The sequence below is a fragment of the Lissotriton vulgaris genome, chromosome 7, assembly GCF_964263255.1.
Source record: "Lissotriton vulgaris chromosome 7, aLisVul1.2, whole genome shotgun sequence".
NCBI lineage: Eukaryota > Metazoa > Chordata > Amphibia > Caudata > Salamandridae > Lissotriton > Lissotriton vulgaris.
Genome location: NC_141695.1, coordinates 1,405,436,528 through 1,405,456,517, shown reverse-complemented (window position 1 = coordinate 1,405,456,517; position 19,990 = coordinate 1,405,436,528). Strand labels below are relative to the sequence as shown.

The 19,990-nt window shown below is 49.7% G+C and overlaps 1 protein-coding gene across 1 annotated transcript in view; it reads left to right on the top strand.

Moving 5' to 3' along the window:
- The window catches only part of LOC147705732 (uncharacterized), a 338,142-nt gene extending 318,404 nt beyond the window's left edge, over positions 1 to 19,738 (top strand). Inside the window, exons 11-12 of the mRNA XM_086932177.1 lie at positions 17,594 to 17,678; positions 18,448 to 19,738. Of these exons, the coding sequence (XP_086788303.1) occupies positions 17,594 to 17,678; positions 18,448 to 18,504 (142 nt within the window). The 3' untranslated portion in view covers positions 18,505 to 19,738. The remainder of the gene's footprint in view (positions 1 to 17,593; positions 17,679 to 18,447) is intronic.
- Positions 19,739 to 19,990: the final 252 nt, after the last annotated feature.

The following is a 19,990-nucleotide window of genomic DNA, read 5'->3' as shown; positions in this document are numbered from 1 at the left end:
TAAACCACCTCTTTTGAAGGTACCTCATTGCTGCAGGGCTCCCATCGCTCTTGCAGTTTCGTTATCTTTTTTGATCTGTTGGAGAGATTTGTCCACCTCCTTTCCAAATAGTGCATCCCTGTAAAAGGCCTATCTGATAGAGACTGCTAGACGCAGATTCCTTAACGTAGAATTATTCCCATGCGTGAGACTGGATACGGAAAACTTTTTTGCCACAGCATCCCTGCGCCGGAGGGACGGCAGCATGCGACTCCGCCCTGACGTCGTCCACGTTTGTGAAGTCAGTGAGAATACATAAGTCCCACCCCGGCGCGCCTACGTCAGTTTTTTCTCTTTTCCGCGTGCCCTGGCCTGTTTTATGGCCTTCCATTCTTTCCACTCTTTGGCATTAGTGGAACAGTGTGCGAATGCCTTCGGGCTTCAAGACTTGTACCTCCTGTGCACGTCCCATGTCCGCGACAGACCTTCACCTGATCTGCATGTGGTGCCTGGGTGAGCACCACGGCTCGACGGATTGCGACGCCTGTCAGCACCTTAAGCCTAAATCACGGCGGGAGCGCTGGATGAAATTGCTGTCAGCGCTCTTGTCCAGATCGGTGTCATCCCTGCGTCCGTCTCCTACCTCTGAGGCAAGGAGCCGCCGGTTTCATCTGCAACATCGTCCTTCGCCACAGCCCCAAGGGCGTGGTTCGCCGGCTGGTTGGACCTTTAGCTTGTCTCAGAGGCCCTGTCCTCCTTCGGAGGTGGGCGCCGGCTCCCCTCGGGACATGCGCCCCCGCCTGACGCTTCCTACCTGCCGTTTCCAGGCATCGGGCGACTAGGGCCCAAATGACAGCCTACGCTACGGCTCCGCAAGTGCCCACTCTGGCGCCGACCGTCTGTCAGGTGCTGGTGCAGACTCCACGGAGCCGCACCGGCGTCTGTTTCTTGATTCATCTCCTGAGGTTCCTTCCTCTCCGTAGGTCTGTCATCTGTTGGTGTCTTCCTCCCCGGAGACGGGGCACCATATTGTTGCCTTTTCGCCGGCATCATCCAGAGGGCTCCTCGCCATCCCCACGGCCTAAATCCTCGAACCCTTCTTTCCGTGGCTCGCTTCTGGCTTTTCCACCGGCCTCTCCGCCTTCCCCTAGAGCCCCTCAATTTCCCCATTCTTCTGTGGATCCCTCACTATTCCGGGGCTGGCCGCTTCCTCCTACAGCTGGACTTTGGGACGGGCGGCTCAGTCTGCAGCCGTTGCCCACGACTGAATTACTTTCTCCTCCGCGGCGCCCTACAGAGGCCAGCGTTGCCTTTGTTCGCGCTATTTCCACAGCTGTTGGTATTCTGAGGATGGGTGAACCTGTCACTCCATTTCCTACAGCAACCTCTTGGAAGTTCTCCACCAAGGCTCTAGTGGGCGGAAGTTGTTCCTTCCTTTTGAAGCGTCACTCCATAATTCTCTTATGGGGGCTCGGGGACGCCCTGCCACAGGCGATCTGGTGCCTCAGGCGCTCCTGCATCGCCACCGTCCTGCTCCGCACGACCCGGTCTGCCTTTCTTTCCATCCTTCTACTCAAGGCGCTCTACTGAGGAATGCCTTTCCGTGCTTGCCTGTGGTGGTGTTTACTCCATCTTGGGAGGCCCGGTGTTAAGATTCATGGGGGGCGTAATGTCTTCGCTTCTTCCAGTGCTGCTTTGCGGCGCTTAAGACTTTGTGTGTGTTGACCAGTGCTACTTCTAGCCTGTGGGACTCTGTGAGGACCCCTCATTTTCATGTCTCCCATGAGGGTGCCTGTGCAGATCTGCGGGCCATGTGTTGCATGGTAGGGAGTTAGCCGCGTTTCTTCTTCGTGCGGCTTTGGATGTTGAAGATGCTCTTGGCCGTGCTATGGCCACTTCTTTGGCTCTCAGTCACCATGCTTGGCTACATTATGCTGTTTTTCCTGAAAATATTAGGGAGCGTTTAGTTGACCTGCCCTTTGGTGGGGTCCTTCTCATGCGGACTCCGCCATTGAGCGTCTTCTTGCGGGGCTCCGTCCTCCTCGTCAGTAGGCGGGTTTGTTGATCCTCCGGGACTTGTTGGGAGGTGTTATCCCACTTGCTCCTGGTGTTTGGTGTTTGGAGTGGCTGTTACACTTTCTGTTTGGGTTACTGTGCTCTCTGTGTCCTCTGGTTGGCCCCTCTCTTCAGTTGGCTGCTGGTTTAGCCCCCCCCTTTTTTTTTTTTTTACAAGGATTACCTTTTGGCTGATTTCTAAGCCTTCTGTGGTTTCTGCCGCAAGTTTATAGTTTTGTTCTCTGATGCAGGATTTTTCTTCCCTAAGAGTGGTTCCCATACTTTCTTGGGACGTATCCTACCCTACGTGGGGTACTTGTAGCTATTGTATAGCCCTGTCTTACGCTGGGAAGGTGTGGACTCATCCTTGCGGGTTCCTCGCCCTTCCTGATGTTGCTGTATGTCTCTGGTGCGGTTTCTTGGCCATATACGGCGTTGTGCTGCTGTGTTTTTGCCCTTTGTCTGCTGTTCGGCCTGGTCCTCTGTCTGGTGTTGAAGAGGGGTTATTTTCATGTGTTGAGGGCTTGGTTCGTCCTACGTGTTTCTCCTCTTATCTTTCAGCTGGTCGCTTGGTCTGGACGTTTAGTTTTGTGGCGCTTGTCAGTGTCCAGCTGCGCCTGCCTGTTCTTCTGGTCTACTGCCAGGGGCCTTGGAGTGGGGCCTGGCGCCCCTGCTTCTTGTTTTGAGGGAGCCTTGTGGAACTATGTTTTTCTTATCCCCACCTGCCTTATTGCTGAGGCGCTGTTCTGTCTGGTGTGTTGACTTCAAGCTGTGATGGATTCGGCTGCCCTCTTCACTGGGTGTGTTCCCGGTGGAGGGCTCTTGTCTTCGTTTCTACCCCTTCTCCTTGGAGTCTCTGGGTTGCTCTTCTTCCTCAGTACTCCTCTGTGTTGCCCGTACCTCTGGCGCTTCCGGTGGAGGTCCCTGGTACATTGACTACTGGCCTCCTTTCGTATTGCCCTTGCTTTCTCCTGCTTGGTGATGGTAGGGCTGCCTCTTTTGTCGTTATAACACATCCCCTGTGGGGCCGGTGTTCTTCCACGATGCTGAGGTTCTCTTCTGCTTGGATAACTGGGCTCTTTCCCCTGTCTCTGTGACTCATCCCCTGTTGGGGAGGACTGTGCTATTTTTCCTGTCCCTGTGATTTCTCCCCTGTTGGGGTCCTGTGTTTGCCTGAGCTGGAAAGGTCCTCTTGCATACCCTCCTTCCCTTGGGTATGGCTAGGACATCTATTCTACGTTAAGGAATCTGCGGCTAGTAGTCTCTATCAGATGTACGAGTTACTTACCTTCGATAACGATGTATCTGGTAAAGAAGATTCTAGCCGCATATTCCTCCATGACCCGCCCTTCCTCCCCGTTCTGCGAGTGCCTTTTCTTACTCCCTCCCTAGGGGTTGCTAGTCTTGTTGTTTGCTCCATTTCTTCCCTTCTGGGGATTGGTTGATGATTTCATGGGTGCTTCTGCGTCCCTGTACCCTGGTCTCTAGTGTGGGGTCTGCTCGTGCTCTTCTTCCTTTCATTGATTGCACTTATGACTCCTCTGCAGTCCTTGAGGTTGAGGTCTCTTGGCTGGATCTCGACCCTTAGCTCTTGTCAGGAGATCCCTCCCTGCTGGTGTTGTCTGGGGGTGAATTGTCGTTCCTTTTCCGTTCTGGCCTTGATGCCCTTCTCTGTTCTGGGCTGTGGTTGCAGACTTCTTCGTCTGCTGTGCAATTTTTCACATGCTTTCTGCCCCCAGGGAGGCTGTCTTATTTGTTTGCAGGCTTGCTTGCAGTAGCTGTGCTCTGTTCTTTCCTTCCATGACTTTTGGTGCCATAGTGCCTGGCACTATTCTGGATGATGCTGTTCTGTAGTAGGGGATCTCTGTGTATTGTCATAATCTAGTGAATAGTCCCGCTCATGTGCGGGGCCCCCAGAGCAATCAAAAATAATCTCTTAAGCTGTCTTCTGTGCAGTCCTGCCTAGACAAATAATGCAGCCTATATCGGCAAGGCTACACTGTCCAGTACTTCAACTAGAAATGCAAAGGATATTCCACCAATATCACATTCAGCACAGTCTGCCAAATTTCACTCATAGAGAAACTTCCCCTTCACAAAATCCTTGGAATGATGAAGAGGAAGGGATGGACAGACAAGCCCCCCCCATAGGCTGCCATTATGTGGCTTAAAAAGGGATACCGTGCCTTTAAGGAAACTAACCAGAACTCTCGGTATCCCAGAATGCACAGCAAATCACTCCACTTTCAGTTTTTTTCCGGCTCCTGCTAGCAGGACCCTGGAGCAATGAGCTCTCCTTTTTTGGGTTTTTTGTCTAATTTTTTGCACTTTTAAAGTGTTTAGAGTTTTTCACTCGACGTGTTTTTGCTCCTTCTTCCTTTTGCTGGAGTTTTCTGGTGAGTTTGGCCACTCTTTTGTCAGCTATGCCTTCCTTATTTGACAAATGTCCTGAGTGTGCCAGGAAGAAGGCCAAATCTGATCCACACAGGGTGTGTATCCTCTGTCTCCCTTCTTCTCATGTACCTGTGGACTGTGAGATCTGCCAGCAGTTCTCCAACCGGACCCTGAAGGACAGGGAGAAGACTCTGCTTCAAGGACTGGAGCGAAGAAGACAGCAAGGTAAAGGTGGGTCTGGGCATGGAGCTTCCTCTGCCCGTACTTCGGCCTCTGGGGGGGCTCCCCAGGAAAGAGAAGGCCAGAAAACGGCCCAGGTCTCGTCGACGTCTATGGCCTCTGCGTCGAGAGGGATGACCACCGTCTGCTCCCCGTCTCCCCAGGGCTCTGGGTCGAAGCGACGTCGCCGTTCGATGTCGAGGGGGTTGACGTCGAGGACCGCTAGACGTCGAGAAGGAGATCATCAACATCGAGAAGGAGATCATCAACATCGAGAAGGAGATCATCGACATCGAGAAGGAGATCATCGACATCGAGAAGGAGATCATCGACATCGAGAAGGAGATCATCGACGTCGAGAAGGAGATCATCGACGTCGAGAAGGAGATCATCGGCGTCGAGACGGCGATCATCGGCGTCGAGACGGCGATCATCGGCGTCGAGACGGCGATCATAGACGTCGAGACGGCGATCATAGACGTCGAGACGGCGATCGATGTCGCGAAGGAGATCATCGTTGTCGCGAAGGAGATCATCGTTGTTGAGAAGGAGATGATCGACGTCGCGCAGGAGATGATCGACGTCGCGCAGGAGGTGATCAACGTCGCGCAGGAGGTGATCGACGTCGCGCAGGAGGTGATCAACATCGCGCAGGAGGTGATCGACATCGCGCAGGAGGTGATCGACGTCGCGCAGGAGGTGATCGACGTCGCGCAGGAGATGATCGACGTCGCGCAGGAGATGATCAACGTCGCGCAGGAGATGATCAACGTCGCGCAGGAGATGATCAACGTCGCGCAGGAGATGATCGACGTCGCGCAGGAGATGATCGCCTTCGAGACGCTCGACGTCGAAGAGGAGGTCAGCGTCGAGAAGGACTTACAGGGGGCGTTCTAAGGCCAGGACGGAGTCCCAGGGCTCTGTAGTCAGCCTTTCCTCGGCTTCCACGAGCCCACGGTCGCGGCGGCGCCGTCGCTCGTCCACGAAGGGGTCAGCCACAAAGTCACCCCCGCCAAGACCGGCGCAGAAAAGGATAGTGGTAGAGTCTCCGGGCTCGGAGTACTCCCAGACCTTTTCGCCTTAACGGCCCAGGACGCCTACGCCCCCACCGTTGCCCAAGGACCCTCCTCCACATAATCCTACACCTCCACCGCCTCCTCCCCTCCTCATAATCCTACTCCTCCGCCACCTCCGCCGAGGTCTATCTCATTGCCTCATCTCCCGACACCGCCTACGGGGCCTCCACGTCCTAGGCTCCCGCCTAGGCCTCCACAGCTCCCTCCTTTACAGCCAGTGGTGCAACTGAGGCCGAGAAGGTCGAGATCTCGCTCCAGACGGAGGGACAGATCCAGTAGTGACCATCAGTCTTCCACACGGTCCAGACGGCGCCACAGGAGGGACAGGTCTAGGTCCCGCCACACTGACTCGTCCAGTGCCAGGGAATATTCACCTACATTGTCGGACTCCCCTCGGACGAGGGTGTCTCCAGTAGATGACATTGTCTCCTTCCAAGAAGTGTTTTTACGTGGGGCGGCAAAACTGGGCATTACACTCACGGTGCCCACGCCATCGACTTCAGTCATCTTCGAGACCCTGCACAAGAAACAGCTGTCTTGCCCCTTGTTGCCCTTGGTGCCAGGGATGGAGGAACCTGCCACGGATCTCTTCCTCACCCCTGCCTCTACAAAATCGGCACCTTCCAGGCTGCAAAAGAAATACAGGGCCCCGGACTCAGACCTGGCGTTCCTTCGCTCGGACCCTGTCCCGGACTCTGTGATCATGATGGCGGCGGGAAAACATGCCACCCCCACTTCCCGTCGTCGATGGTGCCTCCTGACAAGGAGAGCCGCTTGATGGACTCGGCCGGCAGGAAAGTCTGCGGTACGGCCTCCACTGCCATAAAGGCCACGAGTGCCTCGGCTCTGTTGGGCCGTTAAGACCGGGCCTTATGGGAGTCCCTGCAGAAGTTCCTGGAACACCCTCCCAGGGATAGAAGGGAGGAATTCCAAGAGATCATTAATGAGGGAATGATGGTCTCCAACCAGGTGATAAGCTCTGCTGCGGATTCCTCTCTTGGCAGCCCACGGGTACTGCCATGAGATCAACCTGCGGCGCCACGCCTGGCTGCGTCTGACATCACTGAAGCCAGAGGTGCAGCAGACGGTCGCCAACCTACCATTTTCAGGAGCGACCCTATTCGGCAAACATGCGGATGAGGGGATGGCCCGCATGAAGGCGGAGGCTGAAACCCTGACGGCTGTCTGGTTGGAGAAGCCGAAGGAACAGAGGAAGACCTTCCGCCCGTTCCAGGTGCAGGGCAGAGGGCAAGGTCGGCAGGCTGGACAGCAGCAGCAGCAGTACCAGCGGCGGCCATTCCACCATTCCAAAAGAGCCAGAGGGGCAGAGGTGGTCAGCAGTCCTCCTCCGCGAACAAGGGCCCGGCCGGGTCTAAGCCCTGAGGTGCTACTTCCCCCTCGTCCGTAACCCCCTTCGGTGGGGGAAAGCATACAAAATTACTTGGCAGAGTGGAGAAAAATTACTCCGCACAAGTGGGTGCTGAATATTGTTTGCAATGGATACAGTCTTCGTTATCTCGACCCGCCTCCAGCGATTCCACCGGTTTGCTCGCAGTTCCAACTGCGCGAGCTCCAGGCGGAGGCCGATACCCTGTTAAGAAAAAGGGTGATAGAAGACGTCCCTCTGTCTCAAAGGGGAAAGGGTCTTTACTCACGCTTCTTTCTGGTACGCAAGAAAGATGAGAACGAGTTCAGGCCCATTCTGGATTTGCGACAAGCAAACAAATGGGTTCGCAGGGAGAAGTTTTGCATGCTGTCTTTGCACCAGATTTACCCTAGGCTGCAAAGGGGAGACTGGCTTTGCGCGATAGATCGGCAGGATGCGTACTTCTATGTGCCCATTGCACGGAAACACTGGAAGTTCCTGCGTTTCCAAGTCGGCGCCAATCACTATCAATACACCGTACTCCAGTTTGGACTGAAGTCTGTGCCCAGGACTTTTTCAAAGTGCATGGCAGTGGTGGCGGCACACCGGAGAGAGAACAAGGTGTTTGTTTACCTTTACCTGTACGATTGGTTGATCAAAGCCTCCACCTTCCAGGAAGCGCAATTGCACTTCAACAGGATGGCCGTTCTGTTGAACCAGCTGGGGTTGCACATTTAACATGTCCAAGTCTGTCCCGACTCCGGTCCAGTGCTTACAGTACTTGGGAGCCTCCATCAATACGCTGTCAGCAAGCGTGTCTCCTTCGGAGGAGAGACACTTATCGCTCCTTCGGAAGGCTCAGGCTCTCATGGCGGTTCCATCTACAACAGTGAGAACGGTGTCTTCTCTACTGGGGTCGATGGCCTCTTGTATCTTCCTCACTCCACATGCACGCCTGCACATGAGGCCGCTGCAGGAATTTTTGGAGGATCAGTGGGACCAGAGGCGAGGGAACTGGGACGACAGGATACGACTGTCTCTGCACGCTCAGCAGTTACTGAGATGGTGGTGTTTAGCAGAGAACCTCCTCAAGGGGGTTCCGTTCCACAAGGCCATTCCCACTCAGACTATCGTGATGGATGCTTCTCTCCACGGCTGGGACCGCATTCCGGACAGTTACAGAATGTATTATTTTTTTGTATGATATTGCAGTAGTGTATTTCTACGGTCCTGATGAAAGCCTGGTAGGGGAGACGCCCCTGCATAGCAGAAACATGTCGACCAGTATACGATCTTATTTAAGCAGTCATTATTTCAGACTGTCATACACTTTTTCTTTTTAATCTTGACACCATGATCTATTCCCATTAAAGTTTCCCTTACATCATGGTAGCCAATTTTAAGCAGCACATTTGATTTATTGCGCATGCTACGGAAAATCTTCCGGTGGATCCCCACCGAGACCAGGAAGACTGTCACCCAGGCCCTCATCACCAGCCGATTGGACTACGGCAACGCCCTCTACGCCGGAACCACCACCAAGCTCCAGAAGAGACTCCAACGGATCCAGAACGCCTCAGCCAGACTCATCCTCGACATCCCACGACACAGCCACATCTCCGGACACCTAAGAGACCTGCACTGGCTCCCGGTCAACAAGAGAATCACCTTCCGTCTCCTCACCCACGCACACAAAGCCCTACACGATCAAGGCCCGAGCTACCTCAACAACCGCATCAACTTCTACGCTTCCAAACGACACCTCCGATCAGCCAGTCACGCCCTCGCCGCCGCCCCCCGCATCCGAAGAACGACAACAGGAGGAAGGTCCTTCTCCTACCTGGCCGCCAAGACCTGGAACTCTCTCCCGACCGACCTGCGCCTGACCCAAGACCACCTCGCTCTATAAATGTCTATGATTGATTGATTGATTTAATGTTCACACTTTTTCTCACTGCAATTTGATTTTCTCACACCATCACACCCATACATGTAATTTTGGGTCGGATCCATCACTGGGGGTCTTGGAGAATTGGAGAAACACACAATATCATCAGGTGTGTCCTCATCCAGACCTTGACCTTTCACAATCCCAGATGACGAGACTCCGCCATATGGGTGGGCAGATGGGATTAATTTCTTGTTATTCACACACATAGTTCCTCTGACACTAAGACTCTTGCTTCTTCCTTTGCCCGGTCTTTGTTTCCTAATATTGACCATTACCAGTCTTTTGTACCCTTTGAAGTCCCTAGTATATGATATACTATGTACCCAGGGCATAGGTACCCCAGAGGCCTCTCAGGCAGCAGTCAAGCTTCACCTCTTCGCACTTGAAACACCTGACATCGGTGGGCATTTGTCCACCGAGAACTGGTCACTGCCAAGTGACCCAGACTCTGTCCCCACTGCTTTCAGGTTCTTCACAGCTCTGATCCAGGCTCTGATCACACCAGACACTTTTCCTATTCACCACAGCAGCACTTTGCAGCAACACGCCATTGAAAACAACGAAGATTCTCGACCCCATTTGACACCTATGCACCCGGCTTCCCTGGGTTAGGTAACACGAGTACTCCAGTGCTCACGTGGGTGCTGGCTTTAAAACCTTCTCAGTTTGAAAGGGTTTAGTCAAAGTCCTCTCCAAAGTGTCCATAATCTTTAAAATTGCAACCGCGACTTTCCCATAGGATTGTACTGAGCTCGCAGCTGTCTTCTCACACTGCACCCGTCCACCGTTGTTCCCCTGTGTCACCACCGTGGGTGGTTCCTTGGGGTCCCAGTGATTGTACGTGCTCTAGGCACTGTCTAGTCCAGTTCTGGTTGTTACACCACTTTCTTAGTATATGGTTCGGTCTCCCCCCTGGAACCCGTTGTGTATTGTGCTTTTTACTGTCGTCCTAGTACTGTATTATTGTGTGCCTTGTTCTCTAATCTCATAAAGAGGTTAGTAGAGAGTGTTTAGTAATAAATACATCTATTTTATATATACCCTGTGTGGTTCTCCTTTCATTTGGTCATTCAGGAGATTATAATCTGGTAAACCAAGCTGCTTTACATTTCTTCGAGACTTAGCCTGAAGGCTTCTCTCCATAGCTACACAAATCAAAAGGAGACTAGCTAGAAGGGGTTAGTCTGACATTATTTTATTATTGTCATAGCGACTCAGTGTTGTTGGCGGTGGCACCTGTTGGGTGTCTTTAGAAAGCCCTCACCCACCAACCTAGTTGGTGGCATGCTTCATCATCGGGCCCACCCAGTGACACCTAGCGTGTCCCGGGTGTGCTACGACGCCTGATTACAGCGGAGCAGGTATGTCACTGTGTGTGCGGTGTGGGGTGTTGTGAGAAGTGAGGTTAAAACGGCTTGGCGGATGGTCCCTGGGGTGAAAAGACTTTATTAAAAGGGCCTCCGTCAGCGGTTAAAAATAAGGCTGAGGGACGTTAGAGGCGGGTTACGACCTCCTACGTCCTAGGTGTGTCAACATGTTTCAGCCAGTGCCTTATATTAATCTGGCTTTCTTCAGGACAATAAAAATTATGTGTAGATTAAAATAGGGTAAGTGTAGTGTAGTCTATGTGTCTACACGCCCTAAAGTGTATATAACTGTGAGAGGGGGGATTCCCTTCTCAAGATCACGCTTTTTTAGGCTTGCTTGTACTCCAAGGCTATTGAAGAGGCAAGGGGTGGCCAGGATTTCTGGTCAGCTCCAGCGTGGGACCTGTTGTGCCTCCTTCGCATAACCTTGGAGTACAAGCAAGCCTAAAAAAGCGTGATCTTGAGAAGGGAATCCCCCCTCTCACAGTTATATACACTTTAGGGCGTGTAGACACATAGACTACACTACACTTACCCTATTTTAATCTACACATAATTTTTATTGTCCTGAAGAAAGCCAGATTAATATAAGGCACTGGCTGAAACATGTTGACACACCTAGGACGTAGGAGGTCGTAACCCGCCTCTAACGTCCCTCAGCCTTATTTTTAACCGCTGACGGAGGCCCTTTTAATAGTCTTTTCACCCCAGGGACCATCCGCCAAGCCGTTTTAACCTCACTTCTCACAACACCCCACACCGCACACACAGTGACATACCTGCTCCGCTGTAATCAGGCGTCGTAGCACACCCGGGACACGCTAGGTGTCACTGGGTGGGCCCGATGATGAAGCATGCCACCAACTAGGTTGGTGGGTGAGGGCTTTCTAAAGACACCCAACAGGTGCCACCGCCAACAACACTGAGTCGCTATAACAATAATAAAATAATGTCAGACTAACCCCTTCTAGCTAGTCTCCTTTTGATTTGTGTACATATAATCCGGGGATCTGGACTAGCTATCTGGTCCTCTCTCTCCCTCTTGATTCTCGCACTTCTCTCCATAGCTACCACTAGGATAGCTTGAAATAAAGGTTGTCTTTAACCTATCCCCTCTAAGGGGTTGTTTGGACGGGTGCAAGGTGCCCACTATAACTAGTGGACAACATATACCAGGCCAACTTCTCACACCCACCATATCCATACGTTTGCTTTCTCGCTCTAGGGGTGGTCCACTGTGGGGGAGGGCATTTGCTCTCCTCCTGGCCGTGGTGACAATGATGGAGTGAGGCACTGTGTTCCCACTTACACCCTCGCACCCAAATGGCTTCTCATCAAAAGAGCTCTGATAAATAGACCCTTTGGGGGACCCTTAGGGCATTGGTGCGCCAACCTGACGAGGAACAAAGCCCAAATGATGAAGCATGTCCTCCTTCGGGGTGTGTGAGGGCATTATGAGGACACACTGTCCCCCACAGACAGAGTAGCACACTACAAAAGTTTATTCCTCTTTCATCCTCTACAAGGAACAGTGACTCCCTTTGTGTTCTAGTGTATTGTCTTACCTTATCCGTCTTCTACTCTGTATCCCTCGTCTTTTTGTGGACCTGTGTTTTTTCAGAGTCTCCTTCCAGAATTCTGCTGGAACTCATTGGTCCTTTTTATCACTGGAAAGGCCTAGGTCCTTCAGGGAAGTTTTCTTCGAAGCCTGGGACATTGTTGCATAGTGGGCCTCTCTTTGCTTCCAGTGGGTCCTGAGGATTTTCGGCTGGAACACCGCGCAAGCCTCAGTCCGTTTCCTTATGGTCTTTGGGCAGGATCAGGTTGCAGACGTCGTGTGGGTCGCGTTGTGCAAACTTGTGGTGGCACTCGGGAAGAATTTGAAGGGGGCGTTTTCCATGGCCCCCTACCTCGCCATTTTTTAACACTTGATGTCTTCTATTTAGGTGATTTCGTTCTCGGAATTCTGATTTTCTCTCTGGTTGCGATGTCTGTGGTCCGTGTCCACTCGAAATCTCGACTTTTTCTCTTCTTTTTGGGGTTTTTCCTGAAAAATGTTTGGACCTGTCTTACTTTCAGGCCCATTTGCGGAAAAAAGAATCTGAAGATGGCTACCCAGCCCAGGACCTCCGTCTGAAGTCACTCGCGACGTACCTGCCACCAAATGGTGGTCGACAATGCCCAAAACAAGAAGGAAAAAAAACAAAAGAAAAAACAGACTATTCCAGACCCAACCACTAGATGGCGGAATAATGCACAGCATGTGAATCCAGAAAGGGATTCACACTGCAAAATAACTGTTTCGATTGAACGATGGACACTGGTGTGGCTCTCACACCATGCCTGGATGGGATCTATGGGCTTCTCTGGCATTGTCCAAGCATCCTTAATGGACAACGCTTTGCTGATGAATCGTACTCTGCAATGGAATTCTTTAAGGTGAGGAAGGGCACAGCACGTTCCTTGGGTCTTTCTGTTCCCACCAGAGATTTCCACCAACTATTATGCCCTTTCTGCGGCTACGGTCAGGATATTCTGTTTTTCCACTGTCTGACCCCGCCACCAGCCTAGCTGGTGATTCAGATCTTTTGTGGACAAGGCTGCAGTTCACACAGCCCACACTCAGGACAGCAGGAACAATGTGCAGCTCTGTCATGAACCTCTCCAGCTGCCTTAAATAAACTTTAGTGTGTCCTCAGCCACCCTATAGAGGGCAGCATCGGATGCATCCTCAAGGGGTGACAGGCCATCGCTTCAGACAAGTGGATCCTCCAAATTGCCCAGTGTGGCTACACCCTCACATTTCGTCCTACCCTGCCAGATCTTCCTCCACCATCAGTTTGGCTCCTGGAGGACCAACTGTCCCTCTTGTGGCAGGAAATGGAGTCTCCGTTGTTAAGGGTGCCAGAGAGACTGTTGCGGCTTGGAAGTAGGAACTAGGTGTTACACCATCTACTTCTTTGTGTCAAAGAAGGATGGAGGCCTTCCTCCTATTTTTGCATCTTTGCCCGCTCCATGCCTTCCTGCAAAAGGACAAATTCAAGATGCTCATGCTAGCCCAGGTCCCATCTGCCATGGTTCACAGAGACTAGATCATTGGACCAGCAGGACGCTTCTTTCCATATCCCTGTCCTCCTGGCCCACAGCCGCTACCTGCGTTTAAAGGTGGGCCAGGAGCATTTTAAGTTTGCAGTGCTTCATTTTGGCCGTATCAGTGGCCCGTGGTGGTTTCCAAAAGTCATGGTGGTGCTTGCAGCACACCTTCGGAGGTCAAACTATCAGCCTTCCCCCTACCTTGATGACTGACTGTTGAAGGTGGGCTTACGCCAGGCAGTGGTCAACCACCTCCAAACAGGGAACCTCTGAAAATCTATGGGGTTAACTATCAGTGTCCCGAAGTCAGACCTCCGCTTCACCTGTGCTATTTTGGATACTGTGATACTGTGCAGATTTGAGAGTTTCCTGCAGGTGGTCCACGACAGTCAGGCCATGTTCTCTATGTTGATCACAAAGATGTAAGAGGTTGCCCACTACTTTTGACCCTGTACCACTGCAGAAATGGTGTATAAGGACTCTCAGTCACAGCTATTCTGTGGCATGTTTATCATTCAGTCCACCCCCAGAATATAGATACCCTTGGGCGAGCTCAACCTCTTCTCATGGATTAGCCCTTGATATTATGTTCCTGTGGGATTTCGAAATCTAGGTTAAAATTACCTAATGAGACTGAATGTCACCATCATTCGTGTTTACGTGCCCTCATGTCTTCAATAATCCACTCTAAACAAACTCACCAAAATCTTGTTGGACACCGAATCCTCTCTTCATTTCATTGGGGGGGAAACTTTAACGATGTGATGTCCCCAGACCTAGACAGATCAGGGACAGCTACTGTCACAGCTAAAAACACATTACTAGCTCAACTTGTGCACACATTGGGGCTCTCAGATACCGACACCACCCACACTAAAGAGGCTCTTCCTACTACTCTGGGATGCAAAATGTATTTTCTAGACTAGACTATGTTTTGACACCAGCTGGAGAAGTGGGAACAATATGCCGAGAATCTAGCTAGAGGTTTTTCTGACCATTTCCCACTTTGGGTAACGATGGGACAGAAACCCAGCGCGACCGCCAGGGAATCTAGGCTGAATGCCTGGGAATTACGGATTAGGACAACCCTACGGGAAAGAAGTGCAGAGTGTGAACTCTACTTTTCAGAAAATAGACTGTGATTCGGCTGTTGAACTGTGGGAGGCGTATAAGGCAGTAATTTGAGAAAGAATAAAAAATATTGCTTTAAGAGGGAAAACAAGCTGTCGGATATAGAGGATCTGGAGAAGCTGCTCATAAGGTGTGAGGCTGTGAACGTGAACTTGCCGACTCCCCAGATGGGAAGAAGGGTTGAACCCGTACAAACTAAATATATAACACTGGCCAATGATGAATCATGCAATCTGATGTTAGCTAAACCGCATTGTCTTTATGATTTAGGCGACAAGGCTAAGCAGCTACTATCATGGTTGATCAGATGTGAAATGGACTCAATGGGTACACCAAATTAAAGAGATTGAGGGTATCCTGTATGCCACTGGTAGAGAAATAGCAGAGGAATTACCGAAATATTATGAGATCCTTTACTAGGGCAGTCCCTCAGCAGATTCCACTCAGAAGATTACCTGACTGAGGTATGCTTACTGACCCTTCCTAATAAGGACTGCATGGCTTTGGAAGCGGATATCGCCCTTGCTAAATTTTAGGCCTACGTAACTCAAATTCGGGGGGAAATCCTGGACTCCATGATCTCCCAACAGATTTTTTTTAAAACAGGTTGACAGCCTAGCTCCCTACTTGCTTAGATATTACATGACAGTCCAAGAGGAAGGTATTCTCCCACCTGACTTTTGGAAAGCCACAATAGTGGTTATACATAAAGCCGGAAAACCACCTACTGATAGTGACTCCTACTGGCTGATCTCATTACTCAATATAGAACCTAAGGTGTTGGCCACCATTCTGGCTACTAGGCTCATTGGAGTCAATCTATCTTTATGCCTAAACAACTCCTCTGACTTCATAACTGGATGGCAGAGGTTCAGTTTAGATGGGACCCACATTTTTTTTCTCCTTGAATGCCGAAAAGACCATTGATGGTGTACCTTGGTCTTTTATGACTCAAACACTGGGGAAATGAGTTTTGGACCACAGTTCTCATATAATAGAGGAATAGCCCTCCCAGATGTCCAGGCTTATTCCTGGGCCTCCCATCTGATAGCCATAAATGAATGGGGACATCCAGATGGCGACAACCCCATCTACGCGTTGGAAAGAACACAATTTCAAACACACCCCTACCACCACTACCTTTACGGGGGGAAAGGAATGAGACGCCTATCACCTGCTTCCCAAGTAACCCTCGAGGGTTGGTGCAAGGTGAATTAAAGTCTGTGGTGGGCACAATTAACCGCTCTGGGAAACTCCGCTGTGGATGAGAAAGTACCTTAAAGAAATTGGGAAGCTGAAGAGGTTTAATGCCTGGGACCGTACTGGTATCTCCAGGGTGGGTGACCTGATTGAAAGAGGTGCCCTAATATCCTTTTCGTCCCTCGAAAGAGAATTTCAACTAAATGACACGCTTTGCTATAAATATTTAAAGCTTAAACATGCCTGGAGAGCAGAAAACATTCCCATAGATCTCCCGGAGTATGCACCCCTAGAAGGTAGACTTTTGATGGAGTAAGTAATGGAGAAAGCAGTCTCCTCCTTATATAAAAAAAAGAAATAATATGCCCGATACCCTAAAAAACTTAAAAGTAAATGCGGGAAAAATCTGTGCAAATTGGATAATCTGGACTGGGGCGCTGCACTTATGTTCCCAATAGACGTAGAAATTAATTCCAGGCTGAGACTCATCCAGCTCAAAATCCTTCACGGGATTTAATTCCAGGCTGAGACTCATCCAGCTCAAAATCCTTCACGGGATTTACGATGATAGAGCTTGCCTACGTAAAATAGGAAGTGCGGCCTCACTGCAATGTCTGAGGTGCAGGAGACAACAGGGAGACCTTTTTCACTCACTCTGGACATGCTCTGCCATGCACACACAAAGTCAAATAGTGTTCCTAGAAATTAGTAAAGTATTAGGGACTGCATTACCTGAAGACCCCAGATATATACTTTTAGGCACATCTAATTACCTAGAGTTTAACACAATTCGTTAAGTGTTTTAGGCCTTCCTGCCCACCCCAGAGAAGTGAAGGTGACGTTGCTCACGGACAACCCCACTGCCAAGATGTACTGCAACAAACTTGGGTGGGGTTACAGGCCCTGTGTTCGATGGTTATGGGCCTCTGGAAGTAACTAGACCACAAGGACTTTCTCTACTAATAAACCACTGGGATGATCTCTAAATGCCAGAGCGGACAAACTCAAGCAGCCAGGATCTGAATGTCTGTCTTGAGTAGACATCTGATCCTTGTATTTCTGATGGCAGCCCTTTTGTTTTTTAAACGTACTATCAGTTTCTAATATTTTCTATCAATGCTTTGCTTTTGTCCTCAAAATATGATCTAATTTGTAGGAAACCTAAAGAAAGCCAAGCCCAATCTTAGCTGATTACTCTGTACCTGGACTCCCCAGCCGTAGGACTGAAAAGTATTATCCTAAATCAAATTCTTTATCATAGAATAATGGCACTTCATTGTTGCAACACATAATTCCCCTAAAAAAAACAGAATGCTTGTCTCTTGCCAAATTGCTTTTTGGCTTGTCGTCAGTTTTTTTATACCAGCTGTACCTCTCTAGATGGTTTGTGAGGATGAGCTCAGCTCAATTTCTCGCAAGATCTGGTGCTTCCAAACAAGACGTTAGTAACAGTTGCCCATTCTCTAATTGCTCAATACATCTTTTCTCTTACAAAATGCTTGGTATGAATCCTAATGATGTGTTATAATGCAGCCTTAAGGCAAATTCTTTTCTGATGTGAGATCGCTTATAATTTTGTCTGAGTATGTAATTGGAGGGGGGGGCGGGGGGACAGACTGTTGAAACTGTGTCCCAAACACGCACTTGATTTTTCAGGATATGCAAGTGTGATAATATAGTGACATTTTCCATTTATTATATTGCTTGAACATTGCAGCATTCGAAATAGTCATTAATATCTCCACACCCTGCTTCTCACCAGGACTAAGGAAACTCTGTCTAAAAAACAGAAGCGATACCTCCTGGATCGGCGAGAGTATGTGCATGAAGTGGTGCGGCAGAAGAAGGTAAGAACTGCAGACTTGGAAGGTGGCCCTGGATATATGAGGAAAGGAAGGATAACGTGGCTCGAAAGGGCAGATTTCATATACGGTCTACTCCCGTAGTAATCGGATTATGATATAAAATAATGCATTAGCTGTGGGAGATGCCAGATCCCGGTAATATTTCTCTTCTGGTACAGTGGTACAAGTTGGGTAGCAGCCTGATTCCATGGTGCTCTGTTCCTGTGAAATGGTATTAGGGGGGAAAATGCTGTTGTCTGTTTCTGTTATTTTGTATTTGGTGGGGCTGTGGTTCTGGTCTCCTTGCACTGTGTTCTTGTGGGATATTAGGAGGGAAAAGCTTGTGTCCTTTGCGGTGTTCCTGTAGGATGGGATTAGCAAGAAAGAGTTTGGCCTCTTGATGCTTTATTCCTCAGGAATGGTAGACACTGAAGAAGAATTTGCGCTCTATGTCCTCTCTTGGTATTTGCAAGTGGATGGTGATGTACTGTGAGTCACGGGGTGGTATTTGTAGGGAAGAGCCTGGTCTCCTAATGCTGTTGGCTTGTATGACGGTATTGGCAAAAAGGATTCTAGTTTTCTTAATGTAGGATGGTATTTGCTGGTGAACGAGTCTAGTTTAATGGAGCTCTTTTCCGGTGGGATGGTTTTACAAAGGGATTCTTTCGTTTCTGGGTTTTCTGTTCATGCAGGGCGGTGTTAACTGGGGGGTGTCTGGTCTTAAGTCTGGCCCTTTTATCTTCTCATTCTGTTTTTGCTGTGTCTTTTCTAGAAGCAGCTATATGAAGAGTACCTCCGGCAGAGCATTGGAGACCATGACATTAGCTGAGTTGGAAGAAAATGCTACTCCTTTCCATTTGGCCCTAATGACACAGACCAACCAACCAACCAACCTCCGAAAGCCGACTGCGTGATGCCAGCCCTCTCTGGACGTATGAGCAATTACCCTATGGGCCATGTAGACTCTTGTTTCCCTCCAGGAGGTCCTCCTGGAGCATGCCCTCTGACATTACTAGCTTCATCTGAGCACCAGTGTCTTCCTCCCCTTCTCTAATGAACCTCCATGGAGCTCATCAAGCCCAGTTACTTACCAGCCAGCACCGAAGTGCCTTTTTTGTAGCAGTGAAACTGGCAGCACTTGCAGGATTCCTCTGGCTCAATGGGAGCCCTACGTAGTTAATTTTATATGGAACTGTGAAATAGGTAGACCGGAATCAAATACTAGATAACCAGCCCAATTTTCTGAGACCCCCATCGTCTTCTCCTTTTACCTCCACACTACATTACAGTGAAGGGGCACCAGCTGTTCTCCGTTAAACTAAAACTACTTTTTAATCTACATGTGACATTTTCCCCTATACTAAACTTGCACAGAAGTCTAATGTTCTAGATTGCCATGATACTACACTAGAGGACACTGTTTAATAGTTGGGGGTACCATAAACACTTCTCTTGATCTTTTCCCTTTTTCTGACACTGCCTGTGATGGTACATCTGACCCATCAGAATCTTCTGGTGTCAATGTGAAAATTACTTGAACCCCTTATGAAAAACCTATGCCCCAAGTCGAGGTCCATCTTCAACTGAAGCACTAGGGTACAGTGGGGCTCACCGTGAAGTAGTTTAACTTTTTTTATCATCCAACTTCTTACCCCGAACCCTGCTGTGGACGGCGTTTTTATATTATTTAAAGCTGGCTATATAAAATGTTCTCAATGTAGCGCTGTTTTGCCCTCCGGCAACTTGTTTACTCGGTAAGCTGTTACAGGCAATCTTATCTCCCAGAGGGTGGGTTGCCAGTGTTGCTGGAAGAGAGGAGCTCCTCTGACCGCTAATAAAAATGTGTGTCCGAGCCTGGACAAATGAAGGGGGGCTCCTCCCATAGAGAATTGTTTACACTGGATTCTGAGGTTTGCCCTTTAATTGAAGATCGTTTTTTTGAATTCCTGGATGTTTTTTGTTTTTTTTGTTTTGGGTAGTTGTCTTGCTGCCACTTGGAGATTTTGTTCTCTTTTTTTCCACCATAGAATAAAGTTGGTCTTTGTAAAAAAAAAAAAGAAAAAGTATGATTTCCTATACCCATCTCCGATTCGCCCCCAAGCCAAAGCCCCCCTCCCTAGGGTTAGGATTGGTGATTCCATGGTGAGGAATGGCAGACGTTGGCAACAGTTATGGAAAGTGGGCGATTCTAAATGCTAAATGTTCCCACAGATTCCTGATAAATACTCTCTACAGGCTTCAACTTGGTCTGGAAATTTTTTTCGCCAACAGGATCTCCTGCACTGTAGGCGGTGTCATATGGCTCCAGCTATGAC